At 43.9% G+C, this 20,893-nt stretch overlaps 1 protein-coding gene and 1 long non-coding RNA gene across 2 annotated transcripts in view; both read right to left on the reverse strand.

Moving 5' to 3' along the window:
- LOC143211547 (uncharacterized) overlaps positions 1–20,893 on the reverse strand; it is a 315,481-nt gene that overhangs the window by 163,106 nt on the left and 131,482 nt on the right. The window lies entirely within an intron of this gene.
- On the reverse strand, positions 18,685–20,769 carry LOC143211682 (uncharacterized). Its single transcript, XM_076429550.1, has 2 exons — positions 19,899–20,769; positions 18,685–19,827 (listed from the first exon to the last, which is right to left on the reverse strand). Exon 2 carries the CDS (start codon positions 19,747–19,749, stop codon positions 18,823–18,825), a length of 927 nt encoding a protein of 308 aa, XP_076285665.1. The 5' UTR covers positions 19,750–19,827; positions 19,899–20,769; the 3' UTR covers positions 18,685–18,822.

The following is a 20,893-nucleotide window of genomic DNA, read 5'->3' on the forward strand; positions in this document are numbered from 1 at the left end:
CAAAATTCATCCCAACCTTTTGAACAGAATTCCAGTCCATTATCAGTTCTTACCCGTTTTAACAATTCTCCAGTTTGCTTTTCTGCTTGAATTTTCCACTTCTTAAATTCTCCAAGTACTTCTGACTTGGCCTTTAGAAAACAGACTTTGATGAAACGACTTGCATCATCTATTATAGTTAATATATATCTGCAACCTCCCCAACTTTTGACGTCAAGTGGACCCATCACGTCAGCATGTACAAGTTCAAGAACTTCAGTCTTCAAATCTTTGGTTAGTTTTGGAAATGGTTGCCTCTTCGATTTACCTGCTAAACAGCTGTCACATGGTGTCGGTTCTGATATGTCGCAGTCCAGACCATTTACCGCTGCAGTCTTTACCATTTTTATTATTCGCTGCATATTGATATGCATTAGACGTTTGTGCCATATGTCTAGAGATAGTTTATTTGACCTTTCTACCTGTAACTTTGCAACTTTTCCACTATATGTAATTTGTGGTTCTGCCTTTACTATATATAACCTATCCTTTTTGAAAGCTTTCATTAGTGTATGATTTCTTTCATCACATATGCGGCATCCGAACTTGTCAAAGATAACTTTCTTTCCATTTTGTATCATTTGTGTGACTGATAAAATATTATTTTTAATTCCTGGTACCCATAAGGTGTTGTCGGCGTAAAATTCCTGTAGACTTCCTCTGGCTTCAATGATCTTTGCCTTTATTTTACCTTTTCCAGATACGCATACTGTTGTCCCATCTGGTGTTGCAAGATTTTCAACTTCAGTATCTGTTTTGAGCATTGCGAAGTACTTTTCATTTGGCGTCATGTGATGCGTGGCACCAGAATCTATCACCCATGCATCTTTATCGTTTATTGCATTACTTAACACTACATTCATGCCTTTTGCATTGGTGTGATTCCTTGATGTATTTGTCCTACTTCTACAATACTTGCTAATATGTCCAGGCTTTTGGCATTTAAAGCATATTGTTTCTCTTTGTGTATCCATTTTTCCTCTTTCTGGTAGTTTCTCTTTTCTATGCTGAAATTGAGAATTGTTGACTTTCATAATTACTGCAGATTGCTTACCTTCCCATTTCTCTTTTCGCCTTTCAGCTTCAGCCAGAATTTTTCTCTTAATGTTTGTGCACTTGAATTCATCTTCGGGTACATTACACAGTGCTGATACCACCGTATCCCATTCTTCTGGTAGTCCACACAGGATTGTCATTGCCAGGTCTCCATCCTCTATCTGATTATCTACATTAGCCAGTTCTGCTACTGTTTGATTTATTTGGCCTAAGTATGCTTCCATCGACTCGTAATCATTTAATTTTGTGGAATATAGCTTGCGTCGCAACTGTACTATACGATATTTGCTATCACGTGGTGCGTATAGTCTTTCAAGTTCTCTCCATACTTCCCTAGGAGATGTTAAATGTCTTACATGCATTTGTTGTTCATCGCAAATTGCAAGTGCAATCTTTGCGAGAGCCTTTCCTTGCCGAGACAGATATTTCAACTTCTCTGTCGCATTTGCTGGTTCAACTTCACCAGGTTCTATCACTGTGAATAATTCACATTCTAACAATATCAACCTCATTTGATAACTCCATGAGGCGTAATTCGTACCATTTAATTTGTTAATGGTATAGGTTTTCCTTTCTGTGTCCATCTTAGCAACACGTGGTCGTATACACTTCTGAGGTTATGTTCACTCGCACGTGGCGTTTCTGCACGCTTTCCAAACTATTTCCGATTATATCACTTATTTTTTTTCCTTTCTGCGCAACCTGGGCCCATAACCATTGTTGGTTCTTTAAATAAATGTGCACAGGGTTGAATATAATAATAAGTATATATATATTAGGAATAATTTGAATGATACATTATAAACGTTCCAAGCAATGCGACGTTCGAACAGAGACTACAGTGCGCTCTACGCGTGCGTACCAAAAGACCCACAATAGATGGCGCGCACTCTGTTCCATATACAATATGTAGAGGTATAAAACCCTACATATGTATTGTGACGTTGCAAGCCTGCGACGTCACTTCTCCGTTTGATAAACGGTCAAAGAACCGTATCGGGAGTGGACCGGACCGACCGTTAGTGAATGCAAGAACCACCCGCAGCTTAGAACACTCCTTGAGGAAGAGATCAAAATCGAAGATCGCTTCTAATGCCATCTGTTGCACGCCCCGAGAGCAACTACTCTCGGAAGCGTGCCTAGGAAGCAACAAATACCGACAAGGCGCCCCGCACCAGAGGATCACCCGACGACGAAATATTGGCCGCCAACAAAAACCATTCCGGATCCGGAGAAGTGGCAAAAGGCACCGCTGCACACGAGCGCGTAAACTCGGAGACGACGTGCCAGGACGATGGGGCTGCAATGACATAACATCGGCATTTTGGTGGTCCAGCCGGCGTCTCACCCTCCTACAGTCGGCCCCGGCAAGGGTGGTGCGGAGGAGCGCCTGAGAGGACTAATCCTCGCCGATCGTCCTCGACGATCGGCCATTGGCGATTTGAAAGGTCGTGGGTCCAACGACCCGTTCTGATAGGTCGATCCTGCGACTAGTGTAGTCGCGTTGCGGGTGCGCCCCTAGGGAATTTCGGCAAGACGAAAGGAGTGGGGAGATCGAGAATCGAACCGTTTCCGCCGGTCAACAAGCCGGTCGAATACGGGCAACGTTACAGTATGTACTTTATTGATTCCCCTTAGGGTTACAATTTTCTTACATTTTCTCCGCAACCATATTCCCTACTTTTCCCGTTTCCCGTCTTCCTAAAATAACTTATATCCTACCTTATATCTATGCTTATAACTAAATAAGATATATATATAGAGAGAGAGAAGCTTACTATATACAAAAGACGCTATGTACACTATTTACAATAATTTACAGACCTTAACCTATCAATTAAGTTTTAAATCTTACATACTAATCTTACATGCTAAAACGGACCTCCTCTTCCGGTTGCTTATCATTCATTCCATTCTTACCATCCATTCTTTCTCTCCATTTCTCTAATTTCCTCAGCCACTCTTCCCTACCCCCTTCATCTTCTAACACTTTCCCTATCCACTCCTGCCAGCCTTTTTCTTCATCCACTCTCATACAAACCTCCCATACATGTTCCCATGTTTCCCTCTCCCAACCACACACTCTGCATTTTTTCTCCTCTTCATCCTCCCAGTACTTATCCCCCCTCATTCCATTGCCTAATCAAAATTTCGCCATTCTCTTCCATCTACTCTTCCCCACCCTTTCTTTAGATATCCCGGCAGCCCCTCACCCTTTACCCTCCCATACCAACTATTAAAATTCGTGTTCCTAATTCTTCCCCATCTTTCTTCTCTCTGTTTTATTTTTTCCCTTCTTATTATTTCTTCGCTTATGGACTCTTGCCTTTCCTCTATCAATTTCGAGATCTCCTCTTCCGTCCACCCCCTCTCCCTAAAGAAATCCCATCTCTCTTTTTCCCATCCGTCCCTCTGCCCTCCCTTTCTATCTCTACTTCTCAATTCCTCCCAGCATAGGCGCGCTAACTCCCCTCCCTTACCTTGCCCCAATTTACACTCATACCCCATGCCCTTATGCCTGCCCTCCCTCTAAGTAGTTCCCTTTGTAATTCCTCCCTTACCATGTACCCCGGCGTAAATTTACCTACCCCTAGCAGCCATCTCAAATATCATTCTTGAAGTCTCTCTAGATCTGCCCTCTCCTTCCAGCCCCATATTTCTACCCCATAGCTTATCACAGCCCATATTAATCTGTCGAATAACCATAATCTCCTTCCCCAATCTTTGGCAAATCTCCTTTTTCCTATCGCCCATATTTGTCCCATAGCTGCCGCCCCTTTCCTTAACCTCTCCTCTACATGAGCTCTTTGACTCCCATCTCTTGTAATCGTGTAACCCAAATACCTGTATTCTTTTACCTCTTCTAACACTTTCCCTTTCCACCTCCAAGACATTTTTTCCACCTCCCCCCTCCTCTTCTGCATCTCATCACCTTGGATTTTTTTGTGTTGAGTTCTAGTCTCTTCCCTTCCAGATATCTCTCTAATACCCCGATCATGCCCCTCATATCATCTTCGTTTTCCGCTAGCATGGCCACGTCATCAGCGTATGCCAGTGTGAAAACTTTTCTATCACCCAGCTTTACCCCTCCCCAACACCCCTTCTCTAACTCCTCATCCAAGTCCGCTAGTAGCAAGGTAAATAGTAGCGGGCTTAACGGGCACCCCTGCCTTACCCCCCTTGTAGTCCAAAAATTGTCACCTTCTTCCTCCCCCACTTTCACCCTACTTTTAGTTTCCCTTAATACCTCCTCACACCTCTCCACCAACCCTTCCCTCACCCCTCTTTTCCTCGTTGTCCTTATTAGTACCTCCCTGTCCACAGTGTCAAACGCCGCCTTTAGGTCCACAAACAATATAATTAATTTCCTTACCTTTCTCTTCACCTGTCTATTTATTAAATAATTAAGCACGTAAATGTTGTCAATACATCCTAATCCTTTTCTAAAACCGGTTTGGCTTGCCGGCAACAAACTCTTCCCCTCCACCTCTTGTCTTAACCTTTCCGCTAACACCGCCGCGTAAATTTTGTATGCAGTTTGTGTCAGAGTTATCCCCCTGTAATTCTCTACAACACTACTGTCCCCTTTTTTTTGCTACTGGTATCACTACCCCCTCTGACCAATCCTCCGGCCATCCCTCCCCCCTCCAAACCTTATTGCACACCCTTATTAACCACTCCTCTATCTCGCAACCTCCATATTTCCACACTTCATTCGGGATTCCGTCCCCTCCCGCGGCTTTCCCATCTTTCAGTCCCATTACCCTTCTAATTTCCTCTATCTCTATATCCCTTTCCGCGTCCTTTCTTCTTCCCGTTATTTCTTCCCTTCTTACTCTCCAACCCACCCCTCCCAGTACCTTCCTAAAATGCTCCTCCCATTCTTCCATCCCTATGTTATCGTCAACCCTTGTTCCCCTCTTTCTTTCCCAATTCACAAGCTTCCAGACCTGACTTTCCGATTTTATTTCCCCCACCTCCTTTTCCCATTTTTCCCTCTCCTTATTCTTTTTCTCCTCACATAATCTCTGGTATGCTCTTTTCAACTTCTTAAACTCTAATCCCTCCCCTCCCTTCCTTCTCCAATTTCTTAATTCCACCCTCACTTTCCTTTTCTCTACTTTACATTCTTCATCCCACCATCCTTTCCTCTTTACTTTATCCTTTATCCCTACCTTCCCCAGTACTTCCTTTATTTTTTCTTTCAATTCCTTCCAATCAGTCTGACTTCCCTCCTCTATGTTTGCCCTTTTCCCAAACTTTTCCCTAAAGTCCTGTATTCCCTCTTCCGACCAGCAACCCCTACCCTTCTTTTCCCTTTCCCCTCCCTCCCTCTTTTCTCCCCCGCTTCCCCTTTTAGCCACACTGTTATGGGAAGATGATCAGAATCTATTTTCTCCCCTATTTCCATCTTTTCTACTCCTTCTCTCGTTTCCTCGTTCCCCAATATGTAATCTATCACCGAGTTTCCTCTTGCTCCAACATATGTCCATTCCCCTTCTTCGTCTCCCTTTTTGTTCCCATTCATAATTCCCCAACCTTTCTCCCCCAGGTAACTACACAATTTCTTCCCATCCCCGTTTACCTTCGTATCCTTTGAGTTTCTGTATCCCCTACCCCCTCCTCCTCCCCTTCTTCTATCTCTCCTCCTTCCCTTCCCGTTCTCGCGTTAAAATCCCCCCCTATTAACACCCTTACCCCTTCTTCTCTCCGGTCCGTCCACTCTCCTAATTCGTCTAACTTAGCATCTAGGTCTCCGTTTACATATACTCCAACCACCCACCACAATCCCCCCTCCAACTTCACTTTCGTCACCATCATTCCCTCCTTCGTTCTTATTTCCACCTTTTTCCTCTCCAACTCCTTCCTCACTCCCATTAGCATCCCCCCTTAGCCCTTCCCTTACTTTCCTCCCTCTTCGCCCACTGCACCTCCCACTTGTACCCCTTTGGAAGCCAATATCTTATTCTATTCCATCCCTTCTCCTCCAGCCACGTCTCCAGTAATATAATCACCTCCCACTCTTCTATCCCTCTCCAAAAATCCTCCCCTTCATTAGTCAGTCCTGCCACATTCCAGAATCCTATCCTATAGCCTGAATTATTCCTATTTTCCCAACGTTCCCCCCCTGATTCCTCCCTTATTCGTTTCCCTGTTCCCCCTCCCATTTTTCCTCTATTTCATCCCATTTTCTCATTTTTCCATTTACCCATATTTTCATATACCCTACCTGTACATTTTTACCATTCATCCTTTCTTCTTCTGCCTCTCTATCTATTTTCCACCTTGCCCTCCTCTCCTCTTCTGTAAGATCGTCAGCTATCCTTTCTTCTTGCCTCCTAAGCTTTTTCTTGCCCTCCATTACCCTTCTTTTATTTTCTCTGTCGGTCAATTTCACGAGTACCATACCCCTTCCGTCTTTATCAACCTTCCCTATTTTCCTAATCTCTTTAATTCCCTCTTCTTTCAGTTCCATCTTTTTCCACAGACTCCTAATCTCAACTTTTAAATCTTTTCCCTCCACCTTTATCCTCCTAATTATTATGTTGTTCTTCTTTTCCTCTCTTTCTCGCTTGTCCTGCCTAATTTCCAATATCCTAAGTCTTCTCCTATTCTCATGTAAAGCCTCTTCTCTCCTTAGTTCATTACCCTCCCCCTTTTTTCCTATCCAGTCCTCCACTTTCCCCAATTTTCCCTCTACTTTATCTATCCTCTTGTCTGTATTCTCCCTCCTACCCTCGTCCCTCTCCTCCCTCCCCATTTCTTCTAATCTCCCTTCTATCTTTATTATCCTTCCCTCTACGCTTTCTATCCATTTCTTCATCCTTTCCCTATTTAACTCTTCCTCCCTCCTCTCTTCCCTCCACTTTTCCCTTTCCAGCCTCCACTCCTCTAATAACTTTTTTCCTTCCTCCCTTTCCCCCCTTATCTCTTCCCTCATCCTCTTCACTTCCCCCATTAACCCTCTGAACATTTCCTCCATTTCTTTAAAAACCTCTCCCCCCTCACTTTTAGGTTTTTGCGGTGATCTTTTCGTCGTGTCACTTTTCTTAAAGATTATATTTTCAACTCCCACCTCTCCCTCTACTTCCCCTATTCCCCTTTTCCTCCCCACATTGTCCACACTTTCCGTGCTGAACCATCGCTCTATAGTGCTATCCTTCAGAATCAACCCCAATCTTCCCTTCCCTTCTTTCCCCTCCTCGTTCCCCATCCCCTTGTCTACCTCTACTCTCTCACTCATTTTCCACTATACTTCTATCTTCCCAAAATTAATAAGACCCTTTTCAAAAACTCCCGCTTCTTACTCTATTTATCTCCCAGTCACTCTTTCTCCCACTAGTTAGCGCCACCTCCCTCCTTCCTTTACCCGCGTCCGCCTGTCAACCGCCACGCGAACCTAACCTCCACTTACTTAGCCCTTCCCTACTGCTCCTTCTCTCGCTCCCTCACCCTTAGCCCTATATCTCACTCCTATCCCTACACCCCACTATATATAACCCCTCTCTACCACTTTCTCCACTCACACTTCTTTCACCTGCTCTCTTTCACACAAAAATCACGCTCAGCTAGTAACTCACCGCAGCCTCTCACACAACCGGAAACGGAAGTCGACGAGAAGCTTGTTATAACGCGTATTCCATCCGAATCCGGGCGTAGAACGCGAAGATCGTGTGCGCCGATATTAAAATCACGTTGCTGCCGGGTTCGTAGCGTAAAGAAAAGGACCAGAAAAGGTCGTAACGCGCGTACAACGAGTTGTCGTTGCCGATCACCTGTTACGCGTCGGTTAACCTTGAAACGCTGCCGGTCGCTGCCTTCATCGTTATTGTACCATCGGAACAATAAATTTTGTTAACCAAGATCGTACGAGAGTGTTTATTGCGTGAGAAACCTTCCCGCCGCGGGGAATGCCTCGTGTTCGACCCGCGTAGAATCCTGCGACCTATAGTATATCATCTTCGTATAATATCGATTGTCGCAGGCTCGTACGATTGGCTCTCGCCGTGTTCGCCCTTGCGAATTTAACGTGGCACCTTCCGTGCCTGGCGCCCGAACTTCACATAAAAGATCTCGAGAGACGACGAGCCCGCGTACAATTTTTGTCCCGGGTGGACCACGTTTCGCGCGGTATCGCTTGTAAATGCCCGGTGTCGCTACCGTTTCGGTAAAAAACGATAGACGACGTGACACTTCTTATGATCATTTTGGAAATTTGATTTTGGATTCCGTTGAACTATGGGTCTAGGTACGGGGTGCGTGCGGTACAGGCGGTGTTGTTATGTTGACAGGAGGCCGGCGGTACGTTACTTGATTCGCGTCGTCGTGTATAACCGGTGGAGGTTTGATAGGGGTTTGTTCGTAACAGCTCGTAGGTCGGCCTCGGCCGCGTGGTGCCGGGGTCGTTGTTGGAGCCGGGGTAGGTGTGGGCGCCCTGGTTCGCTCCGCGGGAGAATCTGGTCGCGCGTCCGTTTCGGCGCTCTCGGGTTGAGCGTCGTTTTCGGGGTTGTGCTCTGGTTTGAGATCCTGGATATGGATGTGCCGAATCCATTTTTTCCTTCCGTCCTGGAGGTCAACGATAACTGGTGATATTATGCGTTGTACCGTATAGGGACCGCTGTATTTTGGGGCTAGCTTAGCAGCTATGCCCGCCCCCTTGTCGGACAGGGTGTGTTCCTTTCTCCAAACGCGATCCCCTATGGCTGGCCTCCACTCGCGGCCTCGCAGATCATAATATTTTTCCTGCCTGCCGAAAGCTTGCGCTAAGTGAAGTCTGGCCAGTTCTTGGGCCTCTCGGAGATTTTTCCAGCGCTGTAGGACTGCCTCTCGGTCGGTTGTCGGTATGCATATTTTCCATGCGTTTCCAGAATCTGGCTCGTTGTAATCGAGTTGGTGCGGTATTCGCCGTTGCAGTTTTCCTTCGTAAATCCGGAAATCGGGAACTGAGGCGGGCTCGTGTTGCACGGCTTCCATCTTCTTTTCGTACCAGGAATCATTACGTGGTTTGGTGCGGAGGAGACTGACGCCTGGTACAGGTTCGATGCGGGATAGTGCGTCTGCTACATGGTTCAGCTTTCCTGGCCGATACTGGATGTCGAAGTCGTACTGCTGCAGTTCGAGGGCCCATCTCGCCAGTCGTCCGGTTGGACTGTCGATTTGTTGCAACCAACGGAGTGCCTAGTGGTCTGTGAGAACTGTGAAATGGTAACCTTCTAGGTAAGGTTTCATTTTTCGAATTCCCCAGACGACGCACAGTGTGACGAATGGCCTTTTTAGCTGGACAAAATTAACTTTTAAATAAACAAAAACAAACTGTGCCAATATTATCTAAAATAACCATGTATTAAAACCCTTGAATATTAAAACTTAAAATTCTTTTGTTGTATGTTTACAGAGCGTGTAAACTTCACCTAAAAGGCGGACGCCTAACCTATAAATGAATGGGCACATTGTCATACGCGCTAGAAATATGTTAAAATGTACGAAGGAGTATTTGTATGATGGATATAGCATCTCGAAACATGTATTTTCACTTTAGTAATTCCAAATTATCGATAACATACCCCTATTTTTGTAAATTAAGTGTCAAAAACGGTACTTATTTTTCCACAGAAACGCCCATGTTACTCCTCTTCGTCAATGAATTAGTATATGCCCCACGTCGCCCCACGCGATGATTTTTACATTATTATAAAGTAGAGATTCTCTAATTTATTGTAGTACCAAAATAAAATTGCTATACGTTGCTATAGCATACTAATTTTTACAATGAAGTTACGTCGTTTTACGTTCACGCTCGTGACAATCATAGCCCGGGCCGAGCCCGAACGCAGCCGATGCCGTCAACACTTAGCGGTTTGTTTAGTCTACTCGTTGAAACCTATGGATTGGTTTCGTTCATTGTATATTTAACAGGCTTGTGCGAGAACCCGAAATCTCGGGTTCGGGTCGGGTCGGGAATTTTCGGGCGAGAACTGTCGGGCTCCCGAACGTATGATACGCTTCGGGTTCTCGAAAGTATCCGGCTACCTATGTCCTTTTCGGGTTCCCGAAAGTATCCTGCTTCCTCTGTCTGTTCGGGACCCCGAAGCTATCCGACTACATCATACGAACGTATCGAGATTATCAACAAAAAGAGACGGTAGATTGATTGATTGTATATCGATATCGATGTAGATATTATGTAGGTAGTTAGGTTAGAATGGTTAGATCGTTTCGACGTGTCAAAGTCAAAGACGCTGTGCCGCGCGCCGCGCCGTCTACCGTCTCTTTTTGTTGATAATCTCGATACGTTCGTATGATGTAGTCGGATAGCTTTGGGGTCCCGAACAGACAGAGGAAGCAGGATACTTTCGGGAACCCGAAAAGGACATAGGTAGCCGGATACTTTCGAGAACCCGAAGCGTATCATACGTTCGGGAGCCCGACAGTTCTCGCCCGAAAATTCCCGACCCGACCCGAGCGTCGGGTTTCCCGAGATTTCGGGTTCTCGCACAATCCTGATATTTAAGGAATATACAATGTAATGAATACAGGGTGCCCCAAGACCCCTTCGACTCCGGGAAATGGGAGGTTCCTTAGGTCATTTGAAGCAACATTTTCCTTTGCACCAATGTCAGCCGGGGCTTTGTTTAGGAGTTATTAACGAAAAACACGGACCAATCAGAGCGCGACCTAGACGCGCGATGGCACGTTCAGCCCGGCGCGCCGGGAGACGAGCGCGGTGTAACGCCGTGCTGCCGCAACGAACAAGAGTTTCTCGAGATTATGTGAATCTTCCCCGATTTGGATGAGCTTTGGATATGCTGTCAAGACTATGATTCTGAACAACATTTCCCTTTACAGTTTTTGTCGGCCGGCTTTAGTTTACGCGATAAATGTAAAAACTTGTAATTGTAAATCGATCGATTGTGCTATCTTCTACCCGATTTGGATGAGCTTTGGATATGTTGTCAAGACCATGATTCTGAACAACATTTCCCTTTACAGTTTTTGACGGTCGCGGAAGAACTTTACTTGTCAATTCATATGGGTGGATCTTTTTACCCGACTTACGGCAACGTTACCCGAACGAGAGAAGAAGCAGAAACTGATTGAATTGAAAACTCACTTATTCAGCCGTAAATCCATTTGCTGCTTCGAAATGTGTGTCACTGGGTCACTCGGTGACGAACTGCACAGATGTCTTCAGGTATACGACAGTACCGAAAGCTAAGGGACGTACGGTCAGGTGAACGAACTGCACAGGTGGTGGTAGATAGCAGGTATACGACAGCCCGAGGGATGTGCGATCAAATCAACGAGATCCGGACTTTTCACTTTCACTTTCACACAGATTCCATGAAATTTTTCCACACTTAATTGCAATACCACAATTCCACAAACAATTGCAATATCATTTGTATTGCAGCACACATCACAACAATCAGATAACATGATCACTAGCGAACGTAAACTTTCTAAAAGAAGAACATCCCGAATTTTTCTTTCACTTCTCACTGTACGTTTTAGCACTGGGAACATTTCAAGGCGACAGTCGATGCACTAAAATCCTTCAAAATTGACGAATTGATCACTCACAATTATTTGGCACAATTATTAAGTGTGGAAAAATTTCATGGCATCTGTGTGAAAATGAAAGTGAAAAGTCCGGATCTCGTTGATTTGATCGCACATCCCTCGGGCTGTCGTATACCTGCTATCTACCACCACCTGTGCAGTTCGTTCACCTGACCGTACGTCCCTTAGCTTTCGGTACTGTCGTATACCTGAAGACATCTGTGCAGTTCGTCACCGAGTGACCCAGTGACACACATTTCGAAGCAGCAAATGGATTTACGGCTGAATAAGTGAGTTTTCAATTCAATCAGTTTCTGCTTCTTCTCTCGTTCGGGTAACGTTGCCGTAAGTCGGGTAAAAAGATCCACCCATATGAATTGACAAGTAAAGTTCTTCCGCGACCGTCAAAAACTGTAAAGGGAAATGTTGTTCAGAATCATGGTCTTGACAACATATCCAAAGCTCATCCAAATCGGGTAGAAGATAGTACAATCGATCGATTTACAATTACAAGTTTTTACATTTATCGCGTAAACTAAAGCCGGCCGACAAAAACTGTACAGGGAAATGTTGTTCAGAATCATGGTCTTGACAACATATCCAAAGCTCATCCAAATCGGGTAGAAGATAGTACAATCGATCGATTTACAATTACAAGTTTTTACATTTATCGCGTAAACTAAAGCCGGCCGACAAAAACTGTAAAGGGAGATGTTGTTCAGAATCATGGTCTTGACAACATATCCAAAGCTCATCCAAATCGGGGAAGATTCACATAATCTCGAGAAACTCTTGTTCGTTGCGGCATCGCGGCGTTACACCGCGCTCTTCTCCCGGCGCGCCGGGCTGAACGTGCCATCGCGCGTCTAGGTCGCGCTCTGATTGGTCCGTGTTTTTCGTTAATAACTCCTAAACAAAGCCCCGGCTGACATTGGTGCAAAGGAAAATGTTGCTTCAAATGACCTAAGGAACCTCCCATTTCCCGGAGTCGAAGGGGTCTTGGGACACCCTGTATACAATCGTCAGGTTTTCCTCCGAATTTTCTTCTTATGAAAATTGGTTTCTTCAGTTTCGAGCGATCAACGTGCAGTCTACATCTCCCTTGCGTTTTTCATATATCTTTCAGTTTCGTTATTTTTATTGTTGTTGTTGTTTTTTATTGATATTGTTATTATTACTGTGTTTGTTGTTAGTGTTTTATTTGTTACGTTATCACATCAAACGTGATACCTTTTTTCAAATTTTTAGATTAATTTACATTTGTTTATAAGTTATTAGTTTATAAGTTATTAGTTTCTAGCAACCGAACGCTCCTATTTAATACTTTCATTTTGATCTCTGTTATTTCTGTTGTTTTATTTATATTTTTATGTTATTATATTTTTAATTTTTTATTATTTTAAAATAATAAACAATAATATGCAGCAGATTATTTATAGATTGAAACCGTATACTAAACCAAAGAATAATTCTTTCCCGTATGTCTGAATCTCCAAAAAGTAAATTAGTAAATTATATTAACATTCTTTTTGTCCATAATTAAAAATGACGTCTTCTTTGATAATATCTACTACTTGTTATCATTCTGTGTGTTACATAGATCCATTCCTAACTTCGTTGTATATTATATTTAATTATAAATCACTTCAAATATATTGTTTAATTAACAAAAACCAACTAAATGTTGTAAAAAGTTAATAATTATTCATATTTTATACAACTGTAAACATATCAATTGATAAATATAGAAAAATAGGCGATTTTTTTAGAATTTTGTCCAGCTAAAAAGGCCATTCGTCACACTGTGCGACGGCCAGACACTCCTTCACCGTTGCGCTGTAGTTTCGCTCTGTGGTGCTCAGCGTGTGGCTGGCATATGCGATAACTCTTTCCTCGTTGGCGGGGCCCTGTGTGAGCACGACTCCCAGGCCGTGGTCACTGGCGTCGGACTGGAGGGTGAACGGCTGTTCGAAGTCCGGGCAGGCGAGTACTGGTGCGGTGACCAGTTTCTCCTTCAGTGTCTGGAATGCATTTTCCTCGACCTCGGTCCATTTCCACTTTGCGTTTTTCCGTGTGAGCTGTGTGAGCGGCTCTACTATTTCCGCAAAGTTTGGTACGAACCGCCGGTACCACGAGGCCATGCCGTGGAAACGTCGAACTTCCCGGATGTTTTTTGGTGCGGTTATCTTCGCGATCGCACTCGTTTTTTCTGGGTCGGTCCGTATCCCCTGCTGGTCGACAATGTGTCCGAGGTAGCGGAGGCTACTAATGCAGAATCGACATTTATCGGGATTCAGGCGAAGTCCGGCTGCGCGGAGGCGTCGGAAGACTTCTCGTAAATGTCGCTGGTGTTCCTCGAGGGTCTTACTGGCGATGATTATGTCATCTAGGTACGAGAACGCGTATGGTTCGAGTTCGGGACCGATTATTCTGTCGAGCAGCCGTTGAAATGTGGCGGGTGCCGAATGTAACCCGAACGGCATGACTCGAAACTGAAATAATCCTTTTCCTGGTACCGTGAAGGCGGTGAGTGGTCGGCTGGCATCTTCGAGTGGGACTTGCAGTACCCATTTTTTAAATCGAGGGTAGTCAAATACCTCGCCCCTCGTAATTTGTCGAGAATAGCCTAGATATGTGGCAATGGGTACGCGTCCTTTTCGGATCGGTCGTTCAGTCGCCGGAAGTCGACGCAAAACCTGGGCTTTCCGTCCTTTTTCTTCACAACTACCACCGGGGAGCTCCACGGGCTGCTGGACGGCTCTATTACCCGGTCATCGAGCATCTTCCCGACTTCCTTGTTTATTATCGCCTGCATTGCCGGGTTTCTGGGTTGGTAGCGCTGTTTGAGCGGTGTTTCATCGAGCAATTTGATACGGTGCTCGATGAGGTTTGTTCGTCCTGGTACTGTTTCAAATAATTTCATTTCTGCTTGTAGGAAGTCGTCCACTGTTGGCGGGCACCTTCATCTGGCACGCGGAGGCCCATTTGCTGGCATGGTTCGGACAAGCAGGCGGTGGGCCAGGTTGCTATGTCGTATGGCGGTTTCAGGTTTACTCGGAGTGCCGCGATGGCTTGAATGCCCAGTAATACTGGCGGACCCATATTCGGCAGTATGGTAAAGTCCTGCTGGTTTTCGGTGCCTAGCTTCGGTGTCTGCCAGGCTGATTAGCGTGCTCGGTTCGGATGATCGCATGCCTTGTTCGAGTGCCCATTCGTACACTTCGGCGTTAACAGTGTTGGGCAATAAATAAATTTATTTAAATAAATAATTATTTAAATAATGATTTAAATAACAAGTTATTTGTTATTTGGATATTCAAATAAAACGCATAAATAATGATTTATTATTTGAGCAAGTCTAAATGAATTTATTTAAAATAAAAAAGTTAATTGTTATTTACAAATACAATTTTCAATTATTATTTGTATTAGCAAATAATAAATTAAATTTTATTTTCATTCATTAATCCGCCCTCCGGACGAACCCGACCACTGGCAATATACCTGAAAAGAGGTTGCTATAGCAGAGAAAAAACGCACACGGATCTTCAACTCCGACAGATGGACAACACGTGCGACAGACCTACCGAATCAGATCACGATGGGATCATTCATACACACACACATACTTTTATATTTCACAATATATATATCTATAGGTAGATAGATAGATAGATAGATACTAAATTATTATTTATTATTCATAGTCATTAAACAAATTTTCTTTCCAACTGTCCTCGGCAACGATATTAATATTAATGTATCGTCTGTTGTGCTTTATTTGAAAAGATTTAGTTTGTTTACGTAGAATAGGTTGAACCGACCTCTAACTCGCAACAGTTTACAGAACGATTCGTTGGTAAAATCAGTTTCAATGTATTCGTTGTCACTAGAAGTTCTGTCGCTGGAAGAATATATGTACATAGTACTAGTTTAAATCTTTAGTTTATTTCGTAGTATTCTTATAATGAGTTCTATAGAGGGTGACATAGTGAGTGATCCTGAAGAAGGACCATCCCATATTCTGATGAAAAATCAAGTATCCAGACGAAGTCTCAAAAAACATTAACCATATTAGACGGAAAATTTTTTAAAATAATTCCTGAGAAGTGTACAAATGAGCAAGTCGTGACAAATTGTGTGAAATGTGAACCAAAGATGACAGAAATTAAAGGCAAAATGTGTGCTTCATCTAATTTTCTATCTTATTTAAAAAGAAAACACTCCCAACTTGTGGAAGATTACAAAGAACATGTTGCAAGCAAGAGACGAAAAATCAATAATTTAACTTCAAAATGCATTAGGGAGAAATCAACTCGACAAACTACATCTCAAGCAGATCTAAATAAAGACCTTACGTTATTTTTTGTGCACTCGATGATACCTCTCAGAACAATAGAAGATCCTTATTTTCTTGCCATGTTGAAAAATCTTGGTGTGACAACAAAATTTAATATTATTAGTCGCCGTTCTCTTGGGAGAGAAATAAATATATTATTTGAGCAACAGAAAGAACAAATTAAAAGTACATTGAAAAATGTTCAATATGTTTGTACAACAGCTGATGTTTGGTCATCAGAAAAGAGAAGTTTTTTTGGCGTTACAGTTCACTGGTTAGACTGTAAAACGTATGTGCGAAGGTCAGCATGTCTTGCTTGTCGGTGGCTGTGGGACAGACATACTTTCGACAAAGTAGCTGACATGTTAAATGTTATTCATTGTGAATTCGGTTTAACTACAAAGAAAATTGTTGCCACTGTGACAGACAATGGTAGTAATTTTGTAAAAGCCTTTAATGATAGGAGCGAAGTAAGCTCCTGAAGGGAACTCTCTCGAAGCGTGCCATGCGCGACGGCGCACGCGCAGCGATGTATTCGCGTTAGTTGTATAGATGAGCGTATCGAGAGCGTCTCGCGCACGTGATACTAAGTAGAAACGATTATATGTAATATGTTATCAAGAGCTTTAATATATCAAGTCGTCTATAAGTGTATATAGTGTGAATAAATATTAGGTTAAGCAATGACCTTTCTCACTTATTAAGAATCCACGCCCAACATTTAAAATATTTGGAGTGAAAGAATTGATTAATTTAACCTCGAGTGAAAATTCATCTAATGGCAGTGAGGAAGACTGTATACGACTAAGGTACACGGCGTCCTTTACCAGCTCATTGTAACGCCAATTTTAAAGATACCATCTTGTTCAAGGGCTCATTTTAAAGGGGAAACTTCAAGGAATATAACCATATTTTTTCAAAATTTAAATCACTCCGCCCCATCATCGAAAAAAACGCAAAAGAAGAATTTGTTTAAATTTTTCGACATTATAAAGTTGATTGTCGAGGTTGAAAAAATTATTTTGTAATAGCCCAATCCTTTCCGAATAAAACAAAAAAAATTTAGCTCAATCTGACAAACCGTTCTTGAGATAAAAATTCGTAAGTGAGGCCCGTTTTCGCCGAAATGGGCAAAAATTGAAAACTTTGAAGGCCTGCCATTTCTAAAAAAATTCGAAACCGCCAAAATGATGACTTAAACCCCCCCTAATTTCGCATGGACTACAACATATTGCAGTTAGAACAAAATCGGCGATGGTGCCTGCAAAAAATGATCGATTCGGCATGGAATGACCCGTAAGGAAACTGATAACGAATATGTCCCATTGTTCATTCCTGAGAAAACTGATTCTTCATTGCCTAAACATTTGAGATGCTGTGCTCATATACTCAATTTATGTGCGACAACGGACATCAATAAAGGTATTGAATCATCATCTTCTTTAGTTGATATCCACAGGCAAATTTTCAAAAAGTGCACGTCTTTGTGGAACGCGACTGGAAGACCCAAAACATCTGAAATTATCATTAAAATTTTGGGACATACTTTATCCAGACTCGGGCAAACACGGTGGAACTCGACGTTCGATGCATTAGAACAAATTTATAAAATAAAAGATAAAACTGGTGAACTTTTCCGAGCTCTTGGAAAAAATTACCAACCGTTGAAAGAACATGAATTTTGTTATATATGGGAGTATTTAGAATGTTTACGACCAATTGCACAAACTTTAGACGTTCTTCAAGGAGAAAAGAATATCCAATACGGAGTAATTTTACCTTGTATTTTGTCATTGCAGCGAAAACTAATAAATTTAAAAGGAAAGGACTGGGTGTTTTGCAAATCAGTAATTAACATATTAGTAAAAAGTTTTGAATCAAGGTTTGAAAACAATTATCTCAATTTTAGTTCTGATACAGCAAGGAAAGCATCTATAGCTTCCTTTTCACACCCACAGATGAAAAACAGATGGTTGGAGTTTGTTCCTAGCAAATTTCATGACTCTTTACTTCATTATTTCAAGAAGGCTGTGACCAAAAGTTGTGCAAAATTACAGGATACAGAAGATATTCCCGCTACTTCAAGTTTCAGGGACAGTAAACTTGAAAAGTTTTTAGATTTTGATGTAGTAAATGAAGTACAAACTAGTCCTGAAGTGGTTGCATCAGAACATCTAATAACACAATATTTCCAAGATCCGAACTCGGATTTAAATAGGCTGGATGCGTACGCGGCTATAAAACGTATATTTATAAAATATAACACTCCTTTACCATCATCGGCTCCAGTCGAGCGGATATTTTCTTTGGCAACTATGACCAATACGCCAAAATCGAACAAACTATCTGACAGTATGTTTGAAGGAAGAGTAGTTATAAAGTCAAACATGAACTGCGAATTATCGATTAGAAAAGCAAATTGATACAAAAAATAGTTGTGTTTACTTAAATATTATATAGTGTTCATTGTATACATATACAAAATACAAGAAATAAGAGAACTTTTTAAAAAGTTCTCTTAAAGTATTTAAAAACTATTTAATTGATTTCCACCTCAATCCAAATAATAAATAAACTTTTATTTGCAAATAAGAAATAATAAATAGATTATTTATGGAATTATTTAAATAACTTTTATTTAAATAAAAAGTTTAGTTATTATTTACAATTAAAATCACACGTTTATTTATTATTTAATTATTTATTATTTAAAATAAAATTTGCCCAACACTGGGCGTTAATACATGACAATTGGGCACCGGTGTCGAGCAGGGCGTCGATTTCCCTTCCTAATATCCGGATTGGTAGGAAGGGGCGGGGCGTATACTTTATGTCTGGGGCCGGCGTTCGCCCGTCTGCGGCGAGCCCCGTGTGTCGTTTCCCGGCGGATGACACTCCTTCGTGAGTATGCCGTCTCGACCACATCGCGAGCAGAATTTCCGGTAGGCGTTTCTACACTCGAAACGGGTGTGGCCCCGTTGTTTACACCGCCAGCAGTGTGTTACTCGGCTGTAATTGTTGGTGTTGTCACCTTGAATCGCGCAGGTGTCCCCTTCCCCGCGGGGCGTGTTGCTCAGTTGGGCTAGCCGTACCTCGATTGGTTCGGTGCGGTGCTGGCTTGGTATGTGGTCTCGGTTTTCGGTGGTAGCGGCGGCGAGGGGCCGGCTGGCAGTCCGTTGAGCTTGGTTTTTCCGTTCCATGGCTCTCTCGATGCGTTGTACGTGTCGGAGCAGGTCTCTGATACTGGAAATCGATTCTGGATCGATGATTGCCGTGTAATCTGGCAGCATGTTCTCGTAAATGGTTTCTAGGTATTCGTCCGTTGGAATGAGCGCTCGTCTCATGAGGGTGGTGAGCGCGTTCATGTACTCATGGAACGGTTCCCCGGGTTTCTGTACACGTGCTCGTGCTTCGCGTTCTCGTTTCACCGGGGTCTTGTTTCCGGCGTAGACCATCAGGAAGTCTGCGGTGAACTCTTCCCATGTGCTGATCTGGTAGCGGTTGTTCCGGTTCGAGTCTTGTGCGTCCCCTCGTAACAGTTCAGGTACTCCTTCTAATAATTCTGCGTCGGAGATGTGATATGAATGGGCTAGTTCCCCTATCCGTTCGAGGAACCGGAAAGGGTCCTTGCCGTCCGTCGTACATGCCCATTTACGCATCCGGTCCATTTTCTTTCCGGCGTCTTCTTGTTCGTCTGCGGCCGTTCCCCTGGCGCTGGCCATTGGGTCGGCTTGTCGGGACGTGCCTGGTTGCATGATGTTTGAGAATAGCTGTGTCTTCGGTAAGGTAAAACCTGTTCCCGTAGGGCAGCGACACAGGAAGCGCGCATTTATCTTTAAAGAAATGCACGACTGAAAAAGAGTGCCTCGCGGTGGTCTGGGGCATCCGTAAGATGAAACCGTACCTCGAGGGATACCACTTCACCGTCGTCACCGATCACCAGGCACTCCGATGGATGCAACAGATCGATAATCCGACGGGACGACTAGCGAGGTGGGCCCTCGAATTACAGCAATATGACTTCGACGTCAAGTACCGCCCAGGAAAGCTGAACCATGTGGCCGACGCCCTATCCAGAATCGAGCACGCACCTGGCGTTAGCCTGCTCGGGCCAAAACCACGGAGGGACACATGGTACACTTAGAAGGTCGAGGAAGTAAAAAGGAACCCCGCCGCCGTGCCAGAATTCCAGATCCGAGAGGGAAAGCTATACCGCCGAATACTACACCAGTTGGACTACAATGAACCGGAACCCGGCAACGCGTGGAAACTGTGTGTACCGACAGAAGAACGGGAAGCAACCCTCAGGAAGTTCCACGACGACCCGACCGCGGGACACTTGGGAGTGGCCAAGACGATAGTACGGATCGCCAAGTACTTTTATTGGCCGGGAATATTCAGGGAGGTCGCACGTTACGTGCGAAACTGCAACAACTGCCAGCGATATAAAACACCGCCGCAACCGCCGCCGGGACGCCTGCACGCTAACCCAGGGACGCAACCGTGGCACACGGTATCAGTCGACCTGGTCGGCCCACTCCCGAGGTCTCGCCAAGGCCACATTTGGCTACTGGTCGCACTCGACAGGTTCACGAAGTGGGTAGAACTCACGGCGCTCCGAAAAGCCACCAGTACCGCGGTCGCCGCCGCCGTACAGAAGGACGTCATACTACGCCACGGGGCCCCGAGAATCATCATCTCGGACAACGGCCGACAGTTCATAGGCGAAACGTTTACGGCACTCCTGCGGGCAGCGGGCATCGAACACCGGAGAACCCCGCCATACGCTCCACACTGCAACCCGGTGGAGCGGGCGAACAGGGTAGTAAAAACGATGCTGGCACAGTACACCGGAAACCACCACAACCGGTGGGACGAGAAGCTGGACGAGGCCCGGTT

This window comes from Lasioglossum baleicum, chromosome 8, assembly GCF_051020765.1.
Source record: "Lasioglossum baleicum chromosome 8, iyLasBale1, whole genome shotgun sequence".
NCBI classification, from domain to species: Eukaryota; Metazoa; Arthropoda; class Insecta; order Hymenoptera; family Halictidae; genus Lasioglossum; species Lasioglossum baleicum.

Coding starts and splice junctions, on each gene's coding strand:
- LOC143211682 (XM_076429550.1), bottom strand. CDS start 19,749: ATGCAACCAGGCACGTCCCGACAAGCCGACCCAATGGCCAGCGCCAGG.